The sequence below is a fragment of the Lepidochelys kempii genome, chromosome 9 (genome assembly GCF_965140285.1).
Source record: "Lepidochelys kempii isolate rLepKem1 chromosome 9, rLepKem1.hap1, whole genome shotgun sequence".
Lineage (NCBI taxonomy): Eukaryota > Metazoa > Chordata > Testudines > Cheloniidae > Lepidochelys > Lepidochelys kempii.
In genome coordinates, this window is record NC_136388.1 from 102,408,674 (window position 1) to 102,426,276 (window position 17,603).

Here is a 17,603-nt window from a genome sequence, read left to right on the forward strand (position 1 = left end):
CGGCGGGGGGGGTCGCTGGCCCGGGGGGAGCGGAGGGGAGGGGAGGGGAGGGGGCACGGCGGGGGGGGGTCGCTGGCCCGGGGGGAGCGGAGGGGAGGGGAGGGGAGGGGCACGGCGGGGGGGGTCGCTGGCCCGGGGGGAGCGGAGGGGAGGGGGCACGGCGGGGGGGGTCGCTGGCCCGGGGGGAGCGGAGGGGAGGGGAGGGGGCACGGCGGGGGGGTCGCTGGCCCGGGGGGAGCGGAGGGGAGCGGAGGGGGCACGGCGGGGGGGTCGCTGGCCCGGGGGGAGCGGAGGGGAGCGGAGGGGGCACGGCGGGAGGGCCCGCTCTGCTGTGTGAGGGGAGCCCATCACGAGGCTGTCGCGGGGCATTTCGGGAGCTGTAGTTCCCCAAGCGTCCGGTCTGCCACGCTGCCGTTCTGGCCCCTGCCACGCCTCGGCGCATGCGCGAGGTGTCGGGAAACGGAGTCCCTGGGCCGCGCGTGCCCGGCGGGCGCTCCGTTGCGAGGCGGCTGCGGGACTCCACCTTCCAGCATGCTTCGCGCGCGCAGGCGCAGCGGCCTCCGCAGGCTGTGGTAAACAGAGCCGTGAGGCCGCGGCGGCGGCTCGGGGTCGCGGCAAGGGGCCGAAGCGCGGGCGGGCGGGGCATGGCGGAGGCCGCGGGCGAGCCGCCCGGCGCGCGGGCCCCGGCGCGGCGCTGAGCCAGCGGGCCCATGGCGGCCTCTGAGCCGGGCCCCGAGGCGGGCGGCGGCCCGGGGGGCAGCGTGGAGATCGACCCGGACTTCGCGCCGCAGAGCCGGCCCCGCTCCTGCACCTGGCCCCTGCCCCGGCCCGAGCTCTCGGCGGCGCAGCAGGAGGCGGCGGGCGGCCCGGCGGCGGCGGCGGCGGCGGCGGCGGCGGAGGAGGGGCCCGGCGGGGCGGCGGCGGCGGCGGCGGCGGGGCCCGGGCGGGCCGAGGGGCCGCGGGGGCCCGGCGGGGCGGCGGCGGCGGCGCGGAAGGGCGGCTCCCGGCGGAACGCCTGGGGGAACCAGTCCTACGCCGAGCTGATCAGCCAGGCCATCGAGAGCGCCCCGGAGAAGCGGCTGACGCTGGCGCAGATCTACGAGTGGATGGTTCGCTTCGTGCCCTACTTCAAGGACAAGGGCGACAGCAACAGCTCGGCCGGCTGGAAGGTAGCGGGGCCGGGGCCGGGGCCGCGGGGGACGCGCCTCCGTCAGCGGGGCGAGCGCCGCGGCCGGGGCCGGGGCCGAAAGCGGGAGCCCGGCGCGTCCCAGCGACCGGCGGGGGGGGGGGGGCGGCGCGCGCCCCTGTCGCTCGCCCCCCGGGCCCGCCCCTGTCGCTCGCCCCCCGGGCCCGCCGTCTCCCCTGGCTGCGGTCTCCGCTTTCCCCGCACCGGGGCTGATGCCTCGCCTGTGGGAGGCAAAGCAAAGTGAGACCCTGGTTGACAGCTGAGCTCCTCTTGCCCAGTGGCATTTTCTGCCCTAAGGGTGTAAAGTTCGTCTCTTAAGGAGGGCGTCCCAGCCTGTGCAACGGACTCCCCCAGGGGAGCTGAGGATCCTCCCAGCCCCCACACCTTCCACTTGGCGATTGCGTTCTCTGACCGAAACACGTCGCTCTGCATGTGTGTGTGTGTATACAAACGCTGACGAAAATCCGAAATAGTGCATGCACTTCTCCCTCTGCAGAGACGGGGAGAGAGCAAACATGTTGCAGATTTAGTTGCTTACTGAAGTGCTGGAAAGTGCTTGGATACTATGGGGAGAGCCTCTATAGAATGGAATATCTGTTACTGAATTCTTTCAGTTCACCTATATTAAAAAAAAATCCCCCAGACTTGAGGTAGTAAACCTACTGGATGGAGCACTGGACTGGGACTCAGGAGACTTAGCTTCTGTTCCTCACTTAGCCACTCCTCTGTGGAGCCCTGAGTGGATACCAAATTTATATCTGTGTATGGGATATCGGCGGATGTCCAAGGAGCTGCACGGTTCTATCGTAGAATAGAATATCAGGGTTGGAAGGGACCTCAGGAGGTCATCTACTCCAACCCCCTGCTCAAAGCAGGACCAACTAAATCATCCCAGCCAGGGCTTTGTCAAGCCTGACCTTAAAAACTTCTAAGGAAGGAGATTCCACCACCTCCCTAGGTAACGCATTCCAGTGTTTCACCACCCTCCTAGTGAAAAAGTTTTTCCTAATATCCAACCTAAATCTCCCCAACCTAAATCTCCCGCACTATCAGGAATAACAGCAGCAAAAGCAGCCGCATGTCCGGCCCCCGCTCGCAGAAGCCAGTGCCCTGCGTGGGCAGCTCCTTTGGCATGGCTGTACTGCCCCCAGTCAGGGAGGCTGCTTTTGCTGCTGCTGTTCCTGGTAGGGCCCTGCAGCTCCTCGGATACCCATTTTATATCCGCAGATATAAATTTGGTATCCATGCAGGGCTTTACTAGTCTGCTGGGTGACCTTGGATAAGTCACTTACCTCCCCATGTCTGTTTCCCCAGCTGTAAAATCGGAATAGTGATACTAACCTTTATAAAGTGCCTTGCTCTGCAAACAACAAGTGCTATATAAGAGCTTGGTATTATTCTTATTATTTATAAGTGTGCAAATCAGGCACCTAGCTGTGCCTCCTTGTGTTCCTTTTACCATCAGCCTTTTCATCCTCCTCTTTGTTTTATATTGACCTTTCGCTTCTTGTCAGTATTTAGATTGTAAACTCCTTAGGGGAGGGATTGTCTAATGTTTATATAGAGCTTAGCATAATGGACCCCCATTCTATTAAGGGCCACTGAGTGCTGCTGTAATACAAATAACCCAGTGCATCTGATGAAATGAGCTGTAGCTCACGAAAGCTTATGCTGAAATAAATTGGTTAACCTCTAAGGTGCCACAAGTCCTCCTTTTCTTTTTGCGGATACAAACTAGCACAGCTGCTACTCTGGAAACTAGTGGATGGAGGTGGTTGTGATGGGCTTTGTGGAGATGGAGCAGTTTGTATGTGTCTCCACTGAGCAGATGAGGATTGCCCTTTGTGCCAATCTCTGGTCCAGCTGGTTTCTGCATTTCCAGGAAAGGCTGCTCCGTGCTCTTTGTTTTCTGAAAAGTTTGCCAGGAAAGAAGCTGGCCTGTTAAGCGACTCTTGTGCTAAGCTACTGTATTAGATGAAGCATCATTTGAACTGTTTTTAAATACAAGGCTACAGTTCTTTGTCTCCCAGCTTCCCTGAAATTCAGTATAAATAACTCCTTCATAACTCGTATTCCTGGCTTTCAAAAATCTCCCTTTAGAAAGGGTGCTCTGTCCCATGGGCAGAGGGGGTGGGTATGTCTGCCCTACAGCAACTGAGGGAGCTCTGTGAGCTAGTGAAAAGTTAAAATAGACTGTGGAATACATTGTTTAAAAATACTAAACTGTTTCTCTGGAAATAGAAAAGGTAGATACTAAAGTAACATGAAGAGCATTGACCTTAGTTTCCATCCTCTGCTATCATCAGCCTGGTCTTCCGTGCTAGCGTGTTTAGACTAATGAATTGAATGAGGAACTGACATCTGAGGGATGCTCTGGGCAAGCTACCTCAACACTCTTGCTGTTCTGGTGCTGGGCCCCCTGACTGCACTGGGGTGTGAACTTGCTGCATGTATCACCTAGTCCATGACAACTAACTTTAAAATGGGATGTCTTTTTGCTTGTATTGTGTTTATGGTTTCTTTGGAATTGACATTTATTTGTAGTTGTGTTCATTATTTTAATTGTATTGCTTTAGCCTCCAGAGGCCTAGTTAGGATTAGGGCCCTCTTATGCCAGGTGCTGTACAAACATATAGTGACTGTGATTGCCAAAAAACCTTATGATCTGAAGACCAAACACAGACCTACAGAGGGGAATGACATATAACATGCAAGCAAGGTGAATGTGGGGGTGATGATCTTGTTTCTGCCCTAGGACAGCTGACATAGAGGGTGTGTGCAATATTTCTACATTACTGTTCAGGTAAAAAAAAACTTGCCCTGATATACACACCAGGAATAAGGGGAGCGGTGAGAATTTTGCCATCACACGAGCTAGTGCTGTCCTTAATAACTGTACATACATACAAGGGGGGTAGGCATTTTAGAAATACTGAGAGAGAAAGAAATAGGGGTCTTATTGTTGCGGAAGAGAAGTCAGTTCCCTACTCCTTGCTCTTTCCAGAGCGTACAGTGGATTTAAACACTTACAGATGTCTTTAGGAGCCTGAACATGGCACTAGTCAGCACATAGAGTTTGTCACTTTTCCAGCTGCATGGTGGCTGGCTGAGGATCTCTGGAGAGGGCAAGTAATCTGACTAAATTTCAGCTACTCTATTAGTTTTTTTCAATACTGGCTGAATCTGGTTAGTCAACAGTTGTCACGGGACAGTTTGCTAGGATGTGTTGCTTTGCAACAGCTGTAAATACCAATTTTCCAACAGGTCTGGTTGTCTCACCTGAAGGGAATTCTTCCAGGCCCCATGTTAGAGGTGGGCTATCCTCTGTGCTACAATGATTCATGTGTAATTATTTTGGCAAAAAGTTGGTGAGACTGATGTTGGATCAGTGTTCTCTGTGCTGTCCATTGGGGAATGTCCGTATCTAGTCTCTAGGCCAGTGGTTCTCAACTGGCAGCCCAATTAGCACACACCTGTGGGTGTGCCCAGGGTCCCAGCTGCCCCGGGGTCAGGCTCTTGGCCGGCCCTGCAGAGTTGGGGGTTTGGGAGTCCAGGGCTCCCTGCCAGCCCTAGGGCCCCATGAGCTTTGAGGTCTGGGGCAGCCGCCTGGCCCCACAAGCTTTGGGATCTGTGGCAGCTGCGCAGCAGGGCTTGGGGTGAGCCGAGAGTTAGGGTCCAGGGTAGCTGCCCAGCCCTGCAGGCTCCGAGATCCAGAGTGCTACACGGAGGGGGACCAGGGTGGGCAGTTGGCTTGCCCTGCGTGGCAGGGGTCCTGGGGTCCAGGGCAGCTGGCCAGCCCCACAAGGTCCGGGGGCCTGGGCAGCTGTGCGGTGAAGGGTCGGGGTCTGGGCTGCTGCTGCCCTGCCACCTGGCTCCTGTGGCCCAAGTTACACATTGTGGGCCGCATATGTGACCCACAATGTGTAATATGTTGAGAACCACTGCTCTAGGCCATGAAGCAAGATTTCAGAAGGAACAGAGTACTCCTTGAGTTCTCCACAAGTCAATTTTGAAGTTCTTTTCTTGACCTTTGACTAATTGCGAGAGGTGTTTTAGGACACAAATTAATTTGTTCTAGGTTTGTACAACGCCTAGCATAATGGGGTCCTGGTTGGTAATTTTATATTATAATTAATAGTAATAGAAGTCCTGTGTGAGGAATGTGCTACATCAGAATACAGATCCCAGAGCATTTATAGCTACTCTAAAGCTGTATTTAGAGTGGATTCTAAAAATGTTTCCACTTCAAATAAAAGGTACTGGGGAGGTTGGAGGGTCTAGTATGAAATACCATTTTCAGACCTTTGTTTTCATGATACCATGTTTGTACCTTAAAGGAAAACTAGTGTGTGAAATGCGCAATCAGAATGTTTTTGTGGTAAGGCAGACATGCAGATCCTTGTGTGATAAGTGAAGGGAATGGATTGTTCTGATGTGGAAATATGCAGAGGTCTTGCTGCTGCTCTGGAATTGCTACTGTTCTCTAATGCAGCCTTTTAGGTAGTTGCTACTCAGTTTGCAGCACTGCAGTCTGTGAATCAGTTTATTCAGGATGGCTTTGTTTTATGGCCTTCAGCAGGGGCAGAACAGGAATTTCCACGGGGGAGACTGTGCTTAACCATGATGAAACTTTATAATCTCTCATTGTTACTTCATAATCCCTTCATAGCTGTTCCACTCCAATGCACAATTGAGTGAAATTATAAGTCTTGCAGACTGAGTATAACTAATGTGAATTTCAGTGAATTTGAGACTTTTGTGGGAGGAGGCAGTGTTCGCTATGCTTTAAAAGGAGAAAGTTAATTTGCTGGCTGTGCAGTTTCCTTTTTCTCTGCAATCATCCAATTTTGAAGTTAAGAACTAACTGGGATTAAAAAAGTGGAAATATTCCAGCAGGGTTTCTCTCTCCCTGGACTTCTTTATAATCCCCTCCTTTGCACTTTGTAAGCTGCTCTCTGGATCAGGGGATAGATCTTTCCTGCTTTCAGATGGCTTCTTGGGGTTAATGCAGTTGGGTAAAGCTATGCTTTGTTCGATAGAAAAGGATAAGCAAGCACCCTTAAGGGAATCCATGCCATGTGTCTGAAACTGCTGTAGGGCTGTTTCATTCCCATATGTATGGGACCAGTCAGGAAGGTGCTGGGACAAGCAAAGTGCTAATTCTGAGTTGAAGACACTTAGTTTTTTCCCTCTAAAATTATTTTTAAATGCCTCTTGGTTGAGAGAGAGTGCATTCTGAAACTGTTCCTTCCTCACCAGAGGCAATTTTCCCCATCACAGAAATCAAGCCTATCCCTTTTATATGGCACATATGGAGTCTCTTTATCATCCTTCCTGATAGTATATAATCCTCTCCCCACACACACAAAAAAGTCAAATGACTCTTGAGTATCGCAGTTGTCATAGGATGGTTGAATTCAAATGGTAGCTACATTCAGCATTTCTTTAACACTCTCGTCCCAAATAGCCTTTGAATCAGACACTTTAGATGTTAACAGTATCTTAAATATTACACCCAAGAGCATTACAAAATAAAAATCACCAAGCACTCTGTGTTTGAAACGAGACCTATCTGGAAGGTAGAGTAGATGGCTTGTCTACTCCTTAGCGACTCTTGGTTCTGCTGTTTGTGAATAATTTGGACATATCTCACTGTAAAATGTGTATTCAATACACCTCAGAAGTGTATATTGTGTGAGTACCACCTGGGTGAGAAATCACTGATTATTGGGCCAACTAGGTGACCAAGGATGGAGACTTGCTGGTAATCCTGCATGCAGCACCAGTGACCCTGTTCATGCCTGTCTAGATTTTTATATTGGCACCCATCTTGTAGTATCTGATCATCTGTGAAGGTTGGAGGACAAATTCAGAATAGAGAATGTCTAATATAAAGGAAGTCCTGTGTACGTACTGCCTTGTGCCAATAGGGCAGGGTGGCTTGTGTCCCTGTGGCCATCTGAATTTCCATATAAATATGCAAAAGAAAGAAGCAAGCTTGTTTCATACTCTAGAGCAGTGTTTCTCAACTTTTTGGATACCAGGGACTGGATTGCTGCCTTCCTAAACTACATCAGGGAGGTCTCAGGAACTGGCACCAGTCCACAGACCAGTCATCGAGGAAACCCTGCTCTAGAGCACTCCTGGTGGGGTGGGGGTAGTCAATTAATCTAGGACATCATTATGCCTAACAGGTGGCTTCTTGTTCAGCAAACATAATGTAAATTTAAAATGAAGCTTTGCTTTAGCAGAGCAGCTAATCTTCTCCTTCTTTTGCCTGCTGAGGTTTATCTAGTTTTATCTACTCACTGTATGTCCCAGGTCAGCATCACTTGTTCTACAGACGAGATGTTTTTGTAAATACACCTCTACCCCGATATAACGCGGTCCTCAGGAACCAAAAAATCTTACCGTCTTATAGGTGAGATCGCGTTGTATTGGGGTAGGGAGAGGAACCGCTCCCCACCCCAGCTCATCTCTGCTCTGCCTCCGCCTCCACACCTGAGTGCATTGCCGCTGCTCCGCTTCTCCCTCCCTCCCTTCCAGACTTGCTGCGCCCATCAGGTGTTTGGTGCGGGAAGCCTGGAAGGAAGGAAAGCGGGGTGGGGGAAGCGGAGCGGCAGTGGTGTGCTCAGGGGAGGAGGCGGTTCCTCTGCGTGTCCCCCTTCCCCCGGGTAACTTGTTGTGGCCCTCCCCATGTCCCCCCGCCCCAGCTCACCTCCGCCTCCTCCCCTGAGCGTGCTGCCGCTGCTCCGCTTCTCCCCCCCTCCCTCCAAGGCTTGCCGCGAATCAGCTGTTTGGCATGGCAAGCCTGGGAGGGAGCGGGGAGAAGCAGAGCGGCTGTGCGTGCTCATGGGAGGGGGTGGAGGTGAGCTGGGGCGGCGGGGCTGCAGCAACTAGGGGGTGGGGAGTGCAGAGGAACCACTTGCGGTAACACAAATTCGGATATAACGCAGTAAAGCAGCCCCACTCCCCGGAGCGTTGCTTTACCGCGTTATATCCGAATTTGCGTTATATTGGACCGCATTATATTGGGGTAGAGGTGTATGTGGAGTTATGCAAATGAATTGACTGGTGCTTGGATAATTGTTCTGTCTTGAAAGATTACAGCCCTTCGCCTGCTCTGATCAGTTTTGATGCTCCTTCTGTTTTCCTCTCCTGTTGACATGAGGACGTATGCTGAAGGGTTCCAGTGAAGACTCCTAGGAAAGGATGCTTTTAGTGAGTTACGTGTACAGAACTAATTGTAGGTTCTCTTGCACTGCTGACGTGGTGAAGTTGCTCTCCAGCTGTCTAAAATTGTGGCTTTTCCCATCAGTAAGATCCTGGACTGTCAGGAACAGCAGTAAAGGGCTTGGGTTAGGGGAAGATGCAAAGAAACCAAACCTTAGTTTACAGTGCAGTAGCACTGAACAGTCTCCAAATCTGGGCATGTCAGGGTTGTGGCATTGCACTTGGCTGGTGTCTCAAAGTCTTGTTAAAACGGTGGTATGAACTTGTCTAGCTTTAAACCAATCCAAATCCTAGTGCTCAGAGGTGACCCTCTTCAGATGGAAGTACTGAGAAAGGAAAAAGAAGCACATGGGAGATTGCTGCAGACTTTTCCATATGTTCTCTCGTACTGTAAAATAAATGATTTGATAGAGCCTTATTCATCAGCTTCCAGATGAGCTCCGTCATCCCCTCATCTTTTTTATTTTTACAATCAGACCTTGGAGTAGCTGAGTTAACTAGTGTCCCCTTCTGGAGATACACAACTTATGCCAAGGGCTAGTAACAGCCCAAGTTAATAGGGCATGTTCTGGTTCATGCCACTTGGAGAAGAGTAGTTTTTCTCTTTCCAGGAGCATCTGTTGGTGGGTGGGTGGGGGCATGTATTTTGAGTTCTGACCTTTGGTAATTGATAGTTTCATGGCCCCATTGGGGGAAAAAATGGGGAAATTCTCCAGCCTCCACCCACTGAGGCATAGCTGACATTAAACCTAGATGTCATCAAGAAAAAGAAAATGGAAAACTTAAATTCTATATCTTAGTGCTGAGCGAAGCCTTAATTCTGTCTGACTTGTAGCATGCGTGTGTTTCAGGGTGGTTCGGACCAGTGTATAATTTTATCCTGGGGTCAGGGAATCGCTGACTCTGGAAAAGGAAAAAATGCTACTCACTCTTGTCTTGGGTATACTGCGAAAGTGAGATTACCAGGGAGTTGACTTGCCCAGCAGCAGTGAGGCGCGGTGTGCAGCTACCCAAATACTGCCCCATTAAACTTTGCTGCTATATGTGGAGTATTGCGTGTTCTAAGTGAAGGGTTTGAAACTTGATGTCCTGTTTTCCCTTATGCACTGGAAGTGTAATTGAAGTAAGAGTCACAGAAGTGCTCGCTGGTGGTGGGAACTGGCAAACATCCTCTTTCTCTGCCACTCAACTGACTTTGAAGCCCATTAGTCTTTAGCAGGTTAAAGAACATAAGAATGGCCATACTGATGACGGAGACTAAGTTTTTGGGTGACTGCAGGCGAACAATGCTTTGAGTGTGACTTCCTTTGAAACATGGCTATTTAAAAGGTTCTAGAAGGAAGTTCGCCATGGTTGAAGTTAGCTCTAGTTTAAGAATTGGCTTGGCTGGTTGATTTTTGACACGTATCCTGGACTAAACCACTGGAATCTTGCTCCTGTTTTTTTGTTTCCAAATGCATTCTTAAAGTGCTAGCAGTGTGCTAGGTGCTGTAAACAGATTGGGCTCTTTGCTCCAGCAAGCTTAAAACCTAGATGAGCAATTCGAAGGTAGGATTGGAGATAGGAACCAACAAAAGCCAAGTGACATACTCTGGCATCCCAGAGACAGTAAAAATCCTAGAGAGTGGAAACACTTTTGGCAAAACTTGTCACACCTCAGCACTTTTTAGGGGAGCGAATTAAGATTACTAGACCTTTTGGAAGATGTGACTTGGAGGAGACGGTGAAAGCCAGGACGAGGGAGGGTTTGTGGGAGCCAAGTAGTGAGCTGTAGCTCATGAAAGCTTATGCTCAAATAAATTGGTTAGTCTCTAAGGTGCCACAAGTCCTCCTTCTCTTTTTGCGAAGACAGACTAACACGGCTGCTACTCTGAAACCTGTAGAATAAGGTGCAGAGATGAATGGGAGAACAATACAGAATGGGTGGTTACTGGTGGTGGTGTGTGTGTGCACGCAGGGGCAGGGGGAAATGGAACCAGATGAGAACAGAAAGGTTGGGATGAGGGGTGCCAGGTTGTGTAGGGTCTCATTGCTCAAGCATGATCTTATTAATACTTGTTAATAGCCTTACTAATGGTCCTGTATAGAGAGCACCTTCCTAACGCAGCCAGGTATTCAGCCCTGCGTCTTGCTGTTCACAGTGAACTCTACAGGAAAAACAAGGTGTGCTTAACTGAACACACAGGCCCCACCCCAGATCTTCTAAGGGCTTGTCTACACTGGCGATTTACAGCGCTGCAACTTCCTTGCTCAGGGGTGTGAAAAAATAGCCCCCATGAGTGCGGCAAGCTTCAGCACTGTAAAGCACCAGTGTAGACTGGGAGCTACGCCCCTCGTGGAGGTGGGGGTTTTTTAGAGCACTGGGAGAGCTCTTTTCCCAGCGCTCTGCACACAAGCCACGTTAAAGCGCTGCCCGTGTAGACTGCCCCTAAGAGTCTTAGTCCTAGAAGGCACTGTACTTTTCTCAGGGGTGGGTGCTCTTCCAGACGGAACATTGCCTGCTATATGCATCACCAGTCTAATTGTCTTGGAAGATTTTTGGTGTCACTTTTCTCTGTCCCCAGGTGCTTTGCTTTTGGAAAGAAATTTGCTTCTCTGGAAGAATGCTGCAGAGACACTGCTACATAGCTGAGGGAGCTCCCCAAGAAGGCTGTTGCTGGGAAGTTGGTGCTGATTATAACAGCTGTTCCCTCCTATCCCGTCCAATCCCAAATGACTTTGGAGTTATCCATATAAATAGCCACATGGCTTGGCTTAAATCAGTTGGCCTTCCAGATCCTTCATTCCATAGCGCATTTTAAGATCCTCATCTCCCAATCCCCCATTCTGTAGACGAACAGAAAAGACATGGGACCCACTGCATGCATTTAATGGAATATCATTAATAGATGACTGCAGCCTTGTGGCTCAACCTGGTGTGTTCATTCTGGGGGGAGAGGGCATGAAAGGGACCCTGAAGCCATGCATGGGAAATGCTGTTAGATAACTGAAAACCCCCTGCAGCAGAAGCAGCTGCCCAACAAGTCCATTGCAGCTTTGCTTTGCAGACCCTCTTCAATGCTAACTTTGCGATCTTAAATCCTTTGACATTACATAGCTAAACAAATGTTTGAGAGATGGATGCTGACAGAGATGTATGGGGTTTGGGTTTTTTGTATACATCTGCATTTAGCTGTGGGAGTGCCCATAACATGCTAGGCTCTTTCCAGGCATAGAGATAGGTACCATTCCTGTCTTGGAGAGGGTATGGTCTAAGATTTCTAGCAGTAGTCTTGACGTTGGACACTAGAACCTTGTCTGCACTATGATTTCCATACTGTTTGCCTGTGGTACTAGTGCTGGTGGTAACACTAGAATGGACACAAGCATTTTTTTGCCATCTTGTAGCCTGACAGTGGTAAACATGCTTGTTTCTGGTCTACTCTGGTATTTCCATAGGTGATACAGCCAACCAGCTGTATCAATGTAAGACAAATGGTGAAAAAAGGTCTAGTGTAGATGCACCTTCAAGGTGATATTAGTGTTGGGAGTGTAATGCTGGCAGTGGTAACAAGTGCTTTCAGAGTAGTAAGGCAGTTGGGAAGGAAGAAAGAGAGCCCAGATAGTTAGGGAAGGAGAGAGTAAATCTAGCTAATACCAGTCAGCTTTTGTCATTTGGACAAGAACTGTTGCCTCCAATAAAAGTCAGGCCAAGGACCATTGGCAGGAACAATTGCTGGGTGAGGCCACCTTGCTTGACCCAGTATGATAAACCTATTGGGAAATGCCCCCTTAATTTTACAACTTGTTCCTTACTCTTCACGTTTAGTCACAGTGGGATAATATCCTACCGATGACAAAAATGGGGGCCACCTTCTTGAAACAAAATCTCCCCTTCATTCTCAGAATTCTGTAAGTGTCACCTAACTTTTGCACTTCTGAACTTTCTCCAGTTCATGTTTTGGGTAGGTGACCTCCCTGCTTTCATAAGGGCATTAACTACAGAGCCCCTTGCATTGTCTGTGAAATCAACAGGGTTGGAGGCAAGTCAGCTCTTTAATTCTGCTTTAGAAGATCTGGACACTTGAGTTCATTTTCAGTATTGGCCTAGCCCTTCTGCTAGGGTTACTGTACCCAGAATCGCAATGTGTATGGCTTCATCACAGCCTCCTGATGTGCATGAAGAGTGCTTGAGGTCTGAGGTGTACACATGACAAAACTGTTTATGGGCTGCTGACAACTGTGTTGACATGAGTATTGGCTTTGTTTCAGGGTGTCTTGTTTGTAACCTCCATGCCGCCAGAGAGCTGGAAAACTGTAAACTAAAGTTTCCACTTAAGCCAAAAATGGTGGCCTGTTCCTGTAGGTTTCAGTGTAACTGAAGGGTTTGCACTCATTTAGAGGATTTTTGTTGATGTAGCAATTAGCTGATTGTAGTTCCGGCCATAAACTAGGTCTCACAGCTCATCTGGCCTATTACCCAGAGACACAATCTTCCTTCTTTTTCTGTACATGTTGTTCTAGGCCATGTGGTTTAAAGTCCCGTAGAAGTACACTGAGCGAAAACCCTTCTGTTTATGCAATAGCAGTCATTCTTTCCATGGTGGGGTGTATATACTAGCTGCTGACTAGTTCCTGATGAGACTGGGGTAATGCAGGAGTTCACAGCTTAACTGTTGGAAGGGAAGATGAGGCTCTTGTCCTTGCTAGTGGTGGCTGCAGAAAATCCTATTTTAAATCAATAATGTTCATGTGTAGTCTTTTTTTGGAAGAACAAAGTTGTCAGCCTCTGCAGGAGACAGGATACCATGCTGAATTGGCTGTGTGGGATTTGGGGATCACTGATCAGTTTATTTAAAAGAAAACTTCAGACTAGGGAGCCATTAAGTTGTGCATGTTACTGAACCTATGTCACCACATGAGCAATGATGAAACATTATTTACTGGTGCAGGTAGTCTCTGAGGATCACAACTCCATGGTAACCTAGCATGCTGACTAGTTGTGAGGAATTTGTATGCCTTCAGGACTGACTAGTTCAGGGTTCAGGGAGGTGGTTTTGGCTAGGGGAATGTCTAGGATGGGGCTCGGGGCAGACCCAGTCCTGCAGCTTCTTCCCACTGCAGGAGTAGTCTCCATTGACTCTGTGTTGCTAGTCCCACTCCTGCTTCATTTCGGGGAGGTGGGCAAGAGATCTGATGAGCAAGGCAGAACTGACACAGAATCCAGCATAGCTAGGTGCTGACGAGGCCATGATGGGGTTATTGGAACTCTGCCTGCTCTGAGGGATTCTTCTTTGTCAGCAGTGGGTAGAGGTTGGGGGAGAGGCTGATAAGCAGTTGGGAGAAAGAAAAGGAGCTGTAGCTTGGCTGGGGTGGGAGAGGATGTAAGGAGGGCAACAGGAGCACCCAGTTAACTCCGTTCAGACTGTCTTGGCTATATGGGTTAAAGCTGGGGGCCTCTGCAATCTGCTCCATCTTATACTGGGTTGAGGCAGCCTGGGGATCCCTGTCATGGAAGCAATATAGCCTCTTAGAGCAGGAAAAATTTGGCTTCCTTAACTAGTTCAAGATAAACATTAAACAAATCCACCACTGCGAAACTTGGGGAAGAAAAGTTTGTGTTTATGTAGGACCCGCTCAAACAATGGGAACTTCTTCTGTTGGGTCTGAAGTGTCACTCGTTAGACACTCTTCGCCTGCAGCTATTGGTACCTATGATAATGGCAGACAGAATGTGTGTTTCGGTTTGTCATTTTCAGGAGCACTAGGAAGGCAGTGGAAAAGTATTTTCTTGCTAGATGGAAAGATCAAATTAGGCCTGGGTAGGTGTATATAGAATGAGAGGTGCAAATGCTGTGTTTCTGGTTGGGTATTATCATTGATCTCTTTCTCCGCCCCCACCCCCAATAGTGATCATACAGATTGCTGAAAAGTGGCTTCCTCTTTGTGGGGTGGGATGGGGAACCTCCAGAACCGTGGCTGTGACTCATGTCCCCCACTAGATGAAGGCATCAAAATAAGGTTTACTTCCTATTACCCTGTTCGTTCTCTCTTTCTAAGTGTTTGAGTGTGGTAGTGGTCTTACTGAGTTCAGGGTCTTTCTCCCTCACTGCTGTGCCAAGGTTTTCACATATGGTGTGCTCCCATTGTAAGAAGCCACTCCCCACCCATTATCCCTCTTCCTTAGGACTACACTTAAGTTTGTTTTGACCCATCATATATACATGCCATGGCTGTATCTGCAAGGGACATGCTAGGTCTTCCTGGATGGGAGAGTAAATTTGCAGCTGTGCTATGGAAGCTGCCTAGCCTGTGCTCATTGCATTCAGCTGTTCCATTGTTACAAAATCTTTAATACTCACTCAATAAACATTCTTCAGTGTTGGTTGCTTTTTTCAGGACGATGCTGTCTACTGAATCCTTATGCTGGCCTCATGCTCTCTAGCACAGTTAAGGTTGCTCCATCCTTTGAGTTTGGTATTAGTTCCCTCTGAAGAAACTCCTAACACTCAAGATTCCTTTAGAAACTCAAGTCTCTCTACAAAGTGGAATCTAGTAGGAATATATATGCTGCGCATGCCAAGCTTCCGATGAGGAATCGGATCTGTTTATGTAATCTGTACAAATGGGGCTAACGTGCTGTCTTTTCTGTTTTTTTCAGAACTCTATTAGACACAACTTATCCCTGCACAGCAAGTTCATTAAAGTGCATAATGAAGCTACAGGGAAGAGTTCTTGGTGGATGCTCAATCCTGAAGGTGGTAAAAGTGGGAAAGCACCAAGGAGGAGAGCTGCCTCCATGGACAACAGCAGCAAACTGGCAAAAGTCAGAGGTAAAGCATCCAAAAAGAAGGCCTCACTCCAAGCAGCTCCGGAAGCTACTGTCGACAGCCCTGGCTCCCAGTTCCCCAAATGGCCTGGGAGCCCATCATCAAGGAATAATGAGGACTCCGATGTGTGGACCAGTTTCCGGCCTCGAACCAGTTCCAATGCGAGTACCACTAGTGCCAGGCTGTCTCCTATCATGCCTGAGCAGGACGACCTCCCAGATGAAAAGCTTCTCCCTTCTCTAGTGTACTCCAGTGCATCCAGCAACGTCCCACCGACCGTGGCTGAGGAGCTTGAACTCATTGATGGGTTAAACCTGATGTCACCCAGTTCATCTATGCTGCCCACCCAGCAGTCTGCCTCAAGTGGCTCAGTCCAGAGAGATTCCAGCTTCTCTTTGAGGACCCAGAATTCAGCTGGTCAGACCTCTACTTTTGGCACCTCTCTGTTTAACCCTGTTGATATCTCACTGCAGAGTTCTGTTAACCGTTTCTCTGGCCCTCAGACCCTTGAAGCTCTCCTGACATCAAGCTCTCCACCTCCCAGCGATGTGATGATGACTCAGGTGGATCCGATACTCCCTCAAACTGGAAGCAGGCTAAACAGCCAGACTTTTCTGCTTCTAGGTGGACAAGTCACCCAGAATAAAACAAGCCCAGTCAACCCACGAGAAAAACCTTTGGAGCAGCAGTCAGAGTCAATAAGTGTCAGTGCTTTGCCATCTATGCTTTCTGCGGTGGCATCTCCTCAAAACACAGCCAGCATGCCCACTCTGAAGGCCCCAGTCCCAGCACCAACGGCCCAAGCAGTCCATCAGGGCACCCAGTCACTTCTCTCTTCTGTTAGCTCTGCCCCCTTTGGAGTGAACCAGGACAGGCTGCCCACTGACCTGGACGTTGACATGTACATGGAGAACCTTGAATGTGATGTGGATTACATAATCAACAGTGACCTCATGGATGGAGAAGGACTGGATTTCAACTTTGAACCCATTCTGTCTACTCCCAGCTACCCCAACACCTCCCAGGCCTCCAACCATACTTGGGTACCAAGTTAACTTCAGGAATACAAAAAGGTAGGCAAGTTTGTCAAATACTCTGTAGATTTCTAACAGACGCTGCCAGCTTGAGCTGGGATGTTCCCCTTGCAGACCTCAAATGCCCAGTTCTGTACTAGTGAGGTACATCTGTTTAAAAAGTGGCAGTATCTTGATTGCTGAAAGCTACTGTGGCTGCCCTGCCTAGAGGAGAAATGAGCTTCAGAGGTAGATGGTATTGAAGCTACTTGTAATTTTCAAGTCCTTTTGCTTTCTTGTCTCTTGAGCTGCTGGAGTCTGGTTAGTGGCATGGCTTGATCTGTGTGCTCTTCACAGTGAGTGCTGGAGGATGCTCTCTCTGGCATTTCTGTGCAGGTTTAATTAAACTTTTGGACTGGGAAAATGCTGTCTATAGAGTAGATCTGTGAGACCACTCTAGTGTCAGAACTTCCTGGAAACACTTAATGTGCAATGCCATATTCTCTCTCCTTATAGCTTTTAAAAAGAAACAGTAATGCCTCCCTATGCCATTGGGTGACAGTGTACCTGCATACAGCTCCTGAGCCCTTGCGCTTCCTATGTCGTTCCAGCTATTCTGGAGATAAGATGATACTGTTTATAATTCTTGCAGCTTAGACTTCCCTGCATAAGCTTTCCTGCATTTACAATTTTCTTTTGGAAACATGGCCCCTCTATACCTTGTAAGAAATGTGAGGTTGCACAAATCTGGTGTAATTACTGACTTGCTTTAGCCATGGAAGCTGCTGCCAACACTGATGGAGTTAGCAGAGGCTTTTCTCACTCATGCAGTGCGCACCTATGATTGAAAAGCAAGTCCTTCTTAGGAGCAGGATGGGCTTCCCTTCAATCCCAGAAATGAGTTAGGAAGCTTGTTTTGGCATCTGGCCTCTGAGCACACATCCCTCTTTCCTAACCTGCCAGAGTCTCTCAACTTGCTCCTTGAATAGCTTTGATGTTGTGAGGAACTGATTCAGAATTGCTCTTCGATCACATGCAGCAGTCCTGACTTGGTTTTGGGAGCCAAGTGTATTGTGGCTGTGTTCCAGTAAAGGGGTCTATTCACAGGAAGGAGTCGCGAGTAAGGTAGGTGTCTAAATAAATGCTGGGAACTGAGCTGTCTGTGACTGAGACCCACTCGGATTTTCCCTCTGCTTAGAATGCACCTCCCCAGACCCAGCTTGCCTGGCCATTGGATTTCCTTCTGGTATTGTCACTGGGCAGCACTGCACAACTGTTGGTTGTTTCCTGGGATCTGTAAGTGATATTCCGTGTTTAGGAGAAGGCGACAAATACTTTAGAAAATAAAATAAACTCTTCCTA

At 49.1% G+C, this 17,603-nt stretch overlaps 1 protein-coding gene across 2 annotated transcripts in view; it reads left to right on the forward strand.

Annotated features, from left to right (window-relative positions):
- The first annotated feature begins 531 nt into the window (after window positions 1-531).
- FOXO4 (forkhead box O4) overlaps window positions 532-17,603 on the forward strand; it is a 31,093-nt gene continuing 14,021 nt past the window's right edge. The window contains exons 1-2 of one of the 2 annotated variants that reach the window (XR_013636302.1): window positions 532-1,169; window positions 15,060-16,301. Coding sequence is in view for 1 of the 2 variants with exons in the window: in XM_073358640.2 (XP_073214741.1) it covers window positions 711-1,169; window positions 15,060-16,283 (1,683 nt within the window). In the remaining variant the exon portion in view is untranslated. The remainder of the gene's footprint in view (window positions 1,170-15,059; window positions 16,302-17,603) is intronic. The other variant, XM_073358640.2, reaches the window with a different exon arrangement.